A 12,460-nucleotide genomic window follows, 5' to 3' on the forward strand; every position below is an offset into this window, starting at 1 on the left:
CACCTAAAAGACAGCACGCTGCCCTCAACTGATTGATAGAACGTGTAGAGAAAGGAGGTGATGTGTGTTTGTTCAAATGTAAATGTTCTCATCAAGGGAATAAACTTGCCCTCTCTCGTCTAATCTCCACAACTGGCTGAGTTTATCACACACAGAACACATCATTATAGAGTGCCGTGAATCCTCCGGCGCTGTTTACACTTTGATTTATTGAGATGAAAACAGTTTCTTCACTCAGGCTGATTGGCGGGGCTCTCAGTGCGAGACCTGTCAGCCTGTGACAGCCAAGCGTGAATACTAAACATGATTAGCGGCTGCACTAGGCGGGTTGTAAAGTTACGACCAGCCATAAACATTGCGACAAGATTATCGTATGATGCAAGGCGAAGCGCAAATCTGATGTATGTGTGTGGCCTTACTGTGGAGGATCGAAACTGCCAAAACAAAAAATACATAAATAAATGTATTTATTTATTTATATATGTATTATTTTCCCTTTGCATCTTCCTCAAACTTATTTATTTCCTCTTTTTTTCCATTTTCATTCTTGTTTCTTGTCTATTTCTGCTTCATCATGCAAATGAAGAGGCTGTAATTAATAGCATGTTATGGAGTCAACTTTTCTCTTGTTGGTTGACTGACATCAAAATGCGTAGATCAACTACTGCTCCCAAACCGGTGGCATCGAAGACAGCCTCAGGTTTACAAGAAAAAAATACATAAATACTTTTAAAATTTAATAAATAAAATGGAAAATTAAATATGACAGTAAAATAAAGGAACTGATACAAATGTAAATAAATACAGAAGAAAATAAAACATGTATTAATTTATATCACATTTAAGAAAATAATCAATGCCCACATGTATTTATTTTTTTAGATTATTTCTGGTGCATTTAATGACAGTACTTTTTTTTTAATGACTCATTAATGTATTTATTTTTGATTTTGGCACTTTCGATGCTCCATACAAACAGTCCACCATGAAGTGAGTGCAAGTGTGAGCGAGTCAAGTTCTCCCAGCTGCTACTGTATGTGACTAATATGCCTAAAAATAATCAGGTCGAATACATTATACTGTACATATTCCAGGCTTTAAAACAGTGCCGACACAGTTTTCACTTTCTTCAGATGGCAGCGCTGCCTGCTGCTACTGCTCACATACACTGAACACTGATTGGCTATATTTATAAGCCATTACATAACATGTTAAACTGCTCCATGGGAAAACTGAGGTGACCCAGTTAAGATAGCAACCTGGCTTAATTTATACAACACAGAGAGAGAGTGTATGAAATTATCAGGTGGGAAAGTCAGAAAAAGCAAGGAGTAACATAAAGACGAGGAAGTGCTGAAGGCCTGTGTAATGAATGTACTGGAACCTGCCTTATGATGCAATGTATGTATTTTTAGTGACAGTTATTTATATTCATTGATTTATTTATATGAGTATTATAAAGCAGTCTTACAGAGTATTTTGGTTCTTCTCTTTTTCACCCTCGCTGCAGCGGCCCAGGGCCTGGTTTAGAGGATGAAACCTCTTCCATTTTTTGACAGATATAAAAAATAGACTGACCCTCTTACCTCCTTCACCACGTCTTGTACCAATGTTTAGTCCTGTAACCCTGAAATTATTTAAAAAGATCTACTTGCTGACAACATTTTCCTAAAAGAAATCCATGGAAACTTAAATGTACTATAAATTCCATCAAGTGACCTTTCCCACTCTTAGAATAATCTTATAATCCAGGTAAAACAGGTCAGAAGATGCGATTTCTGCAACAGGTGCTTATATCGGTTACTTTTACAGATATATCATACTGTGATGAGCTGTATAATTAATCTGAAATGAGCATTGGCTACATGTGAGCAGGAGCAAATAATCACAGTATGTCTTCCCACCTGCTGCGCCTGTGTGTGTGTAAGGTGAATACAAATGTGAAACCCTCAAGGTCTCTGTGTAAGGCAGCGAGCGCCTGTGTTTATACCACCTGCCGCGATTAATTAATCGCCATATTAGTGCGTGTGTGTGCGTACATTCGTCTCAGGCAGATCTTCCAGGTGTGAGGGGGGATCTCCTGCTGTGACACACACACACAGGATGACTGACATGATTGGATTATATGTGCAGAGCTGGTAGAAGACCCAATTAAATTATTTTATTTTTTGAGACAAGTCAAAGTGATTTATTAACCACTTAGCTGCTCTATAGTGCAAGTTAAAGCGTTAAACACAACCTGCACACACACTTTTTCATGACATCATCTTAAAGGAATAAACACAACGAGTCGCGTCTTTACTTAATGTTCATTTTTACTGATTGATTTCTGCAACATACAAACATTTTGGGGTGTGTGTGTGTGCGTGTGTTTACGGTGGTAGACGAGGGGGAGGCGCTGAACGAGAGGCCCACAGGAGGCAATGAGCAAGCAGCAGCGAATCACATCGCTTACGCTCACGCCGCTAATGATGATCGGAGGAGAAAGGGGGGGAGGGAGGGGGAGGGCGGGCTCTCACTTAAAGGCACAGGTGGGCTCTTTTTCTGAGATCGAGGCTTGTGTGCACGTGAAGGGGGATAGGCAAGTAGATGTGCTGGAGAAACAGAAAGAAAACGAGAAGAAAAGTTCTGAACTGCTTCTGAACACGTCCAAGAGTCCGACTTTTGTTGCTCTGAACCATCGACAAGTTTGAGATGCTTTGCTGAAGTGATCCGATCTGCTGTCAGACGGACGTGTTGAGAACGACAGGCTTTTAAAAAAAGGCAGAGGCGAGGGAGGGAGGGGGATAAAAGAGAGAAAAACAGCAGGGGAAGTACAGAGGAAGCGAGAAGAGAAAAATAATGAGATGCTCCTTGTCCAGAGCAGGAGATCCATCTCTGCTGCATGTTTTACATTAAAAGAGCAAGCTGAGAGACGGGAAGAAATCAAAAAGTGTGAAGACAAATGGATGAAAAGAGGAGAGAGAAGTGGGGGAGCAGTGGACTTGTGACGCAACAAACAACCGCGTATACAAAAATAACTTTTAAAATACCATTTACAAAAAAACGACCATTATTATTATTATCATCATTAATATTATTATTACAATCTTATTCGAAGCCCGTTGTAGCTATCTGAAAAGAGAAGGGGGGGCGGGGGGCTTGGTTCGCTCGATCCGTTTCCTCTGCCGATCAATTAAAACAAAACAAAAAGAGAAAATCTTTTTAAGCATATAATTCCAACATAAAAATAAAAACCCTGAAATATTTGCCCGAAGCAAAAACAAAAAGGGCAGCAGAATAATTTACAGTTTGTAGGGAAACATGGTGGAGGGGAGGAATCATCATCATCATCATCATCATCATCATCATGCACTGACTTTCTTACATCTTCTGTTAATAAGAATATTTAAGAGATAACAAAAAGAAAAATCTGAAATATTATATACCTAAACTGCCCTGTACAGTTCTTTATCTTTATAAAACAATGCATATACTGTATAGTTATGGTAGCTAATGGAGGAGGAGTTAGCAGAGAACAATACAAATCAGGAGAAAACAGTAGTCCTGGGTCCCTAGCTGCTGTGGTCTTATTGGATCTTTGTCTCACACAAACAGAAGCAGGTGATTGTAAAACACGGCCGTCAGATGAGAAACCATACAAGTCTGATTTGTAGAGAGAAGTTGTAATCTGTAAAATCCTGTAAGAGTTTCAGGTGATGTGTAACACTGAGGTTCATTGTGAGTAAATTGACTTGCATGGTCGTTCATCTCAGGGCCTCAGAGGGAGGAGAATGAGAACAGAAAGCAACAACAACAACAGAAAAAATACAAAAGAAATAAACAGCGAATTTGAGTCCCAAGTAAAGATCACGAGAAGCCAAATACACGCAGAGAGAAAGAGAGAGAGAAATGAACTGAAGACAGGAGCCAGATTATGGAGGACTGTCATTGGCTGTCTTCTCTGAGAGGCAGACTAAGGCAGACTCATGGTCCCAGCAGTGAGAGCCACCAGAGTCACAGAGATGATCAGTTTGGTCATTACTGACAGACTGATGTGTTTTCAGGTCATTTAACCCACGAAACAGCACAACTCTTGGGCACACAGTTGAGGATCTGGCTTTTAACATTGTATGACACAAGTCTCTGACAAAATTTCTGCTTTTTTTCTTTGCTTCTTCTTTCTTTGCTTTTATTGTGAAACACTTGAGAAGGGAACATCGCTCTTTGGGCAAATCACAGACGTATGCAAACTGTGCAAAATCACAATAGCTTATCTTTTAGGACTGCGATTCAAGTGGTTTTGTGTATACACACATCCGAACCAAAAGTGATTTTTATTATCTTTGCATTCAGCTTTACTTTCAATCGCCAAACTAAGATGTCAAGATGATTATTTAATGTCCACTGCAACAGAATGACCAGATTTTACAGGAATACTTAGACATTTTGGGAGATAGGCTTGTTTGTTTTCTTGCTGAGAGTTTTGTCAGAAAACTGATACCCACTCAAGTCTGTACAGTAAATGTGATGGTACTGCAAGGAGCGCATTAGGCTTAGCTTAGCATAAAGACTGGAAATGGAGGGAAACAGCTTGCCCAGCTGTGTTATAAGCTAATAAAGTCCACCTTCCCACATCTCTACAACTGGCTAACTAGCAGTTTACATCTCATTTGTTTGATCAATCCATAAACAGAAGTGTACAAAAAAAGAGGAAGAGGAGTTATGTGCCGATCCATTTCTGGAGGTAGTCACTGCACCCCCTCAAGAAATAGTCCAGCAGTCCACTGTCAAACCAAAACTAGCCGTAGTAACTCTTTCAGTAGTTGTGCAGTTTAAACAAATAAGATGAAACTAGCATTAGATGTGCTCGGGAGCAATTATGTTACATTTCCAGTCCTTAAGCTAAGCTAAGCTAAAGACTTGGTCACACTGAATTACTTTCAAAGTTGTCAGATCGCTTACGAATAACTCACGAGTCTGTCTGGTCTCAAAACTACATTTTGCCTTCAAAACACGCCCGAGAGGTGACATGGAAATGATGCGATATGATGTGCGGGACAGGATTGCTTTCTTCCATAATGGATGTCAAACAGAAATGTGTTTGAGGATGATTTGCTGGGAAAAAACAAGGAGGAAAAGAAAAGAATATGGACTCCTCCATCTCTCCTTCTTAACTCCAGCTTATGTGTGCTCTCACTGGTCCCGACACAACAAGATATTTAGCCCGACTGATATCTTAGGACGTGTGCGAGGCATCGACAAGCTCTCGAATCGCATCTTTGAACAGTTAAAACATAGCAATAGAGTGTCAATTTGCCGCGGCGCTACAATCTTATAGATATGAAACTTCTCAGCTAACTCCCAGGAGGATAAGTGGATAAGCTTATCTCCCAAAATGTCGAACAATATGCTCTCTATCATCCACAGAGCAGGACTCTCACTGACCACTGCAATGACCAAACTATACAAACCTATGACTCTGGTAAACAGGGAGGTCAGCGTAGAAACATGAAGCACTAGAGCTGACATTACAGCAGCTACCAGTCAGCTCGAGTCCTTCTGTTTCTCCATCGATCCTTTGTAATGTAGCACCAGCACACAGAAAGAAGAAAAGAGAGAGAGAGACACGGAGAAACAGAGAGAGAGAGCACCCTGGCAACCTGTACATACCCAACAGAAAAGGTTGCATCATGGGTAACAGATTATCTAGCTTTGAAGATTGTTGTTCATTCAGTAGGAGGAAGCAGACACCTTCTGGGAGTTGAGTTAAACCTCAGGAAGCAGCTTCCCACAGTAGCTTTTTTTGATTAAAGATAATTCCTGATTTATGACAAAAAACTTTCTCATTTGGTTTGAAAGAAACTTCCTGTTAATTTAACACTTTTTAATTAACATGTACACCTACATCCCTCTTTGTTTAGTCTTAGAATGGACAAATATCCATGATGTGTCTACAGCTCAGAGAGAAAAACTCTCAAGTCACTAACAAGAGGAGAAAAACAGGAATTATCCTTTAACCGTTAACAGGAAAACAACCAGACTGATCCCAGGTCAGCGTCTAGAGAAGTCAAAACCTCTAACATCAGCAAGCTGAGCAGGAAAAAAACGTGGGCTTTGTTCTAAAATGGACAAGCCACTTGACGGGCGAGTGTTCGTCTGCTTTTGCACAGTGGCACTTTGAGGGAAGGACTGAGGAGCAGGAGGAGGATGAGGAGGAGGAGGAGGGGCTCAGTCTGGAGAAGGTGTTGGCACAGAATTACACAGAAGGTGTTTCTATGTAAAATTGTGCTGTTGTCGGTCTGTGTAGCATCTATCAACTTGTTTTTTTTTTTTGGGACCAGTCAGGTGAGATCGGTAGAGTCCATCTCCTGGCGTCACTGTTGGTGGACGGGCAGACGGACCGTTCCATCATGTCCACTCCAGGGGGGGTTCCCGAGGGCCTTTGGGCTGAATGCAGCGGTTACCGAACCCTGGCAGAAAAGGAGGGAAAGAAGTTCTTAGCTGCTTTGCTTTAAAACACATCGAGAAATGTCTTCCACCTGGAGGAAAGCATGCTTTCAATTCTTGCCTGGTTTCAAAAACCATCAAACATTTTCTGCTCGTGTAGCCCAAAGCTAGGTTTCCAATCAGCAAAAGCAATGCCACACACTTCAAAAATGATGACATTAATAGAAACCGTGTTTGTCAGCAAAGTTTTTTTGCACAAACACTCAAAAAAAAGAAAAGAAAGAAAGAAAAATCATTACTTGTGCGAATAGTATTTGTTGTCTGGTTGAAACCGGACAGACAGCCTCCGGCCACAGAAACATGCTTGAGAGTGAGGACGGCAGCAGACTTACCCACCAAGGTCTGCCTTGCTGTCTGTTGCCTTGGTGCCAGCAGATGCAGGGTCAGCTGGAGATGTCTTCTTAACGCACTCTGACACATCTACACACAGGCAAACACACACAAAGATTAATGGGGTGGGAGCGTTGTGTGGATATCAGTGGTGTTGTATAACAGTTGCAGTGATGTAAGACCTATTTAAACTGCAGTAGTTTTACTGAAGGTCATATATATTATCATTATTACCAACAGATGTATTATTGGTATTTGACTTCAATCTAGACAGTAGACAGTATCATCTTAGATTCTGGATATTGTTATGTCACAATATGGCATAAGTGTTTTCTTTTCCTGGTTTGAAAGGCTGCATTGTAGTAAAGTGATGTCATTTTCTAAACTAACCAGACTGTTACACTTGTTCTTATACTTGTTTTTACCCACTTAGTCATTATATCTACATTTGTGATGACTATTTATAAAAAATCTTCACTGTGTTGTGCCAATGTATAAAAATTATACATAAATCTTTTACTTTTTCTCCTTTTTTTGGTAACATTTAGTTTAGTATACATACAGTATAGAGACTGTTGCCATATTGTACAGTACAGTACTGTAATACAATACTGTGGGTATACGATATAAATATTGCATTGACACAATAATTGCATTAGAACAGATTGTCTATCCAATGAGCTGAAATTGGGCTCACAACTGAGCTTCCACGAGTCAGACTGTAAACTTCTACACCTGAAGGCCTCTTTTACACTCTGACCGTTTGTGTCTTTGTGTTGAAAGTTTGGCTCACTGGAGTTTTGTTTATGATGTGTGAGCTCCTAGTTTTCAGACTTGTGTGCATAGTTTCAGGTTTTGCGTGTAGGCAACTGAGAAAAACTGTAACGCACGTAGACCTCAGGCTACACCAGCCTCATGACACCCACATGTAAGAGTAATATACACATTAATATGCGTGAACTCCTTCCAAGAAACTTCCACTTGCATGTTCATCATTCACGACATTTAAAGGCTGTCTATCAGCAGGAACTTTAATAAAACCACAGCCGTTTCACTCCTTATAAAGCTCCTCTTGAGTTATATTCATAGCAAGCAAAAAAATCATTACAGAATTCAGGCTAAACAGCTATTCCCCTTCGACTCTGTCACACACACACACACACACACACACACACACACACACACACACACACACACACACACACACACACACACACACACACACACACACACACACACACACACACACACACACAGAAACTGCTGAAGCATTAAATTGGCAGTAACCATCATCACTCAGCACGGATCAGTACACGCTCACATTTTTCATTTCACCTCTCTACAGACACGTTTTTATCTATTTTTTCCCCCCTTTTCTCTCTCTTTCTGTATCTCTTTCTTTCCCGTTATTACTCGCTCTCCCAGCTGCCCTTTTGACAAATGCTGTCAGTCTTATCGTGCGCGGGCTAATTTGTAAAACACTGAAGGTCTGTTTCCTGCTCTGCTCTGCTGACTAACGACTGTGAAGAGCCATAAACACAGACACACGGACAGAGACTCCTCTGCAGGCTGATAAACAGAAACAGGCGGTCAGGATGTGAGTGTTCATACCTTTATGTGAGCCGCTCCATTCAGCTGAGGCTGGCGATTTCACGTCCAGAGGGTCTGACGGAGAGAGAGAGCAAGAGTGAGTTGACGAAAGAAGTGACAACTGATTGCAAATCAAGAAAATCCTTCAGACATTCAGCACAAATCCACTCACATTCACACACTTACAAACTCATTATCCTTCACAATATCTCGCCATTTTTCTTCCTCAGGCACTCGCCTTCATTAAACCACCCTTTCCCTCCGTACTTCAGCCTCACAGTGGAGACACTCGGGGCAAAAGGCGCACCAAGGCCGTCTGCTCACCTCACAAGTGAGAGCTAGATCCTTCTTTGATCGTAAGCAGCAGATGATGACAATGAAAAACCTCAAGACGCCACTCTCACTCCCTACTGTGTCGCAGCGCCCTTATTACATTTCCCGATCTGTGTGCATCAGTTTCTAAATCACTACAAGAGCAAAAACTAATGCTGTGTCCCATTTCCACACTACACACCAACTGTGAAACTATGAAATGATGCAATCCATGCAACGCTGGATGTCAAACGGCGACCTTAGAATCTCACTTTCACTGACAAGATAGGAAAAACGCAAGAGCTGCAACTAACGGTTGTTTTCATTGTCGAGTAATCTGTAGAAGAGTTTCACAATGAACCAATAATCGCTTAATCTACTGTACAAGATGTCACAAAATTTTTTAAAAACACCTGAAGAGCCTGAGGTGCAAAGACTCTTCATGTATCATCATTAATGTCAAAGAAAAGCCCCAAATCATCATATCAAAGAAACTGAAAACAGCAAATGTTTCACATTGCTGTTGAGAAATGACTAATGAAATGATTCCTTTTCTTTTGATTGACTTAAGGGCTGCAGACAAGTATTTTCATTATGGATTAATCTGCCCATTATTTTCACGATTAATCGATTTAAAATGTGAAAAATCATAACTTCCAGAGCCCAAAGTGACGTCTTCAAATTGCTTCTTTTGTACAACCAGCTTTATTCGTTTACTATCACAAATAACAAAGAAAAGCAGCAAATTCTTTCATTTACAAAGTTGAAACCAGCAAAAGTTCGACATTGTTGCAGCTCTAAAAATTAGTTTCTGAGTATAGATCGTAAAGCCTGCTGTGGCAATGCGATTTGTGCTTTTGTGCTGTATAAATAAAGCTGATTTGACTTGTTACTTCTGTGCATTGTGGGAGAATAGTGTCCATCAATAACACTCTAAAATGAAGCTTTTGCGTTGGGCATGAATACTGGCTGTTTTTACTTTATTTTGTTGATTCTATGTATGTAGTCTGGTCTGGGACGCAGCTTGTGACTGACCACCCTCTCCTTCAAAGAGCACTGCAGGCCTGATATACTATCAACGGTGCCCCCTAGTGTTGTAGCACTGATAAAGCCTCTCGCAGAACAAATGCGCTCCTTTCTGACAGAACGCCAAATGTGTTTTTCCTCTTCATCTCGTGTGCTCTAATTTAGTCTATTTTAAAGCTCTCCTCTTCTAATATCAGAGCACTGCACAGGAAGAAAGGGAAGCGGCAGAAGGCAGCAGGGTGGCCGAGTTGTTTCAGAGACCATCTTGTGAAAAGAGGCCTGATGCCTGCAATATGTGTGTCCATCTGTCCGTTTTGAAGTGAGGATGAGAGACTGAGGCCCTACCTGTTCATACAATGTAAGGTACCAGATAAAATGGGAACAGAAAATCATATTCCTTCCATATCAGAGACTGTGAGTGTAGCAAACAGCTGCTGCTGTTGGTCTCAATCACACAACTACCCATTACCCTTTGCTCATATTCACCGATTCCATCCACCTTCTCGACCAGCCATAAAAACACACCAGAGGATGTATCCCGGAGGTGATCCAGCAACTGGAAACACACCTGTGAATCTTGACCAATGCAAACGCACCTGTGGCCAGTATGAAGGACTCGGGGGTTCTCGCAGGGAGGGGGGGAGGGGAGTCATCGCTGTCCCAGCAGTCTGGGTTAAAAAGGTCAGAGGTCAAATGAGAAGCAACGTTAATAACTGGAGAGATACCTGACTGTATTCTGTCGTCTACGATGACTTTATATGAGGATGCATCCAGGTACAGAGCACCTCATTAATTGGATCAGCCAATGCATGGTGGTACTAATTAGAGTACTTACTCGGTGTCTTTTATAAATCTGTCAGTAGTAAATAATCAAAGAGTATGTTGTATTCTTATGTCTTCTTGCTAAAAACATTTATTTACTGATTTCTTTGTTGCATTCCTCTTATTACTACTATTGTTATTTTTGTTCTTTGGTGAGTCACACACACAAAACTAAATGATGTTATGTTGATTTTTTTCTTTTTATATCAAATTCATGCCGTTTTCAACAAGTTAAAATTGGTGATGCAGTCAAGTCTTTAACAATTTTAGGACTTGTTAAATATGACATACATAAACTGTGATATTTACCCTCTTTTTATCCATTAACAATGTTCTGAATATATCCTAAGCTAAGGTCAGGTCAGTATTCATTGCTTTGGCAGCCCTTTGAGTTTGAATTTTACAAGCACTCATCTATAAGGCACCCTATTAATTGATTGTGCGAGGAGCCGCAGATACAGTACGTGTTCTCACAGTGGAAGAAGTTCATTACACCTCGTTACCACATGTACTTAAAATATCAGTCATGGCGTCCGTAACAGACGCTGATGCTGATGCCACAAATGGCAGTGGTTTACATCGGTTAGTTTCAGGACTATATCTGACATGCTACCGCTGTGAAAGGAAATCACCATAAATAGTCACTCACATTGGGCAGCCTTGCCCCACACACTCCCCAAGCAGTGCTAATACAAATTTGGCATCGTTTTCTGGAATTTGTAGATAAATGTGCAGCCTGTCGGTCCAGTTGAGTTGCAGCTAAAATCAGTGACATGCTCTAGAGTTGTCGTGATTATATTTCCTTGCATTCTCTTGATCTTATGCTCTTCAAATTGAGCATTATTTAACAATATCCATCTCAGACTATAATTATGCAACGGGAATATGAAGGAATTGACTAATTCACCTGAAGAAATTAAATGACTGCTTTCATTTATCTCTGCCCAACACAGCACTGAAACCAGAATCTTTATGGTGCCTGATCTCCTTGATGAAAAGCTACTTTTCGTCCACTGTCCAGCTAAAATAAACATGGCTCTTTTTGATTCAAGGAAAATATCCAAGAGCTACACCTCGCTACAACTAAGGCAGCCTAATAAAAGTCCTGCAAAAATCCCACCATCAAGGTTATTATGGTCATTTTTTGCTGCTTTACACAGAGAAGTGTTTGTGTTATGTAACCTACATTCAACGATATAAATGAGGTTACACAGCACCACAAACAGCAGCCTTAAATGATAATTAATGTTGAATGAATACCTCTTAAAAGGTTTCAATAAAAACTGAACATTATAGTCTTCATGAATATACAATTTATTGCAGGACTGTTGTATTAAACTGCATTAGCTTTGGTAAAGTGTACCTAATAAACTGGCAGCAGACTGTTTATCACCAGTGTTTGACTTGGCTTCATCTAACCATCACTGTGTCTAGTTTATTACCATTTATCATTTTTTATTACTCATAATTGTTTACATGTCAGTTTTTTATATATGTCTAGGGACTTTTGACCTTTTCTTTTAGTGACTTTCATTTATGGTGTCTTGTTAGCTGTGTATAACAATATTTTGATGTATGTCATTTGTGTCTAATAAGAGTGAAAATAAAAAAACTTGAACTTGTTTTATTGTTTTAACTGAACTACCAACTCGTATTTCTAAAGATTCAGACGTTTTCTTCCGCAATGGCTGCCCCCCTTTAAATAAAACCATTTTTAACTCCATGACTAAAGAAGACTGCTGGGAATTAATCATTTGAAGCTGAGAGTACTTCCTGCTGCATTTAAGACTGCCCAAGGAAGGCCCATAAATCAGCCCAGATTAGTGTAAAATTAGTCCTAATGAAGGCTGGAGTTAGACCATGGCTCATCTAGCTTCGCACCACTTTCAGG

General features: G+C 40.3%; 1 protein-coding gene across 2 annotated transcripts in view; it reads right to left on the reverse strand.

Moving 5' to 3' along the window:
* Window positions 1–849: 849 nt before the first annotated feature.
* The window catches only part of ptpn12 (protein tyrosine phosphatase non-receptor type 12), a 50,353-nt gene continuing 38,742 nt past the window's right edge, over window positions 850–12,460 (reverse strand). The window contains exons 15-17 of one of the 2 annotated variants that reach the window (XM_084345619.1): window positions 8,431–8,484; window positions 6,826–6,909; window positions 850–6,452 (exon numbers count right to left, since the gene is read on the reverse strand). In XM_084345619.1, coding sequence (XP_084201745.1) covers window positions 6,391–6,452; window positions 6,826–6,909; window positions 8,431–8,484 — 200 coding nt within the window. In that variant the 3' untranslated portion in view covers window positions 850–6,390. Of the gene's footprint in view, window positions 6,453–6,821; window positions 6,910–8,430; window positions 8,485–12,460 lie in introns of both variants that reach the window. The other variant, XM_084345620.1, reaches the window with a different exon arrangement.

The sequence above is a fragment of the Pagrus pagrus genome (assembly GCF_965226575.1).
Source record: "Pagrus pagrus genome assembly, chromosome: 23".
Lineage (NCBI taxonomy): Eukaryota > Metazoa > Chordata > Actinopteri > Spariformes > Sparidae > Pagrus > Pagrus pagrus.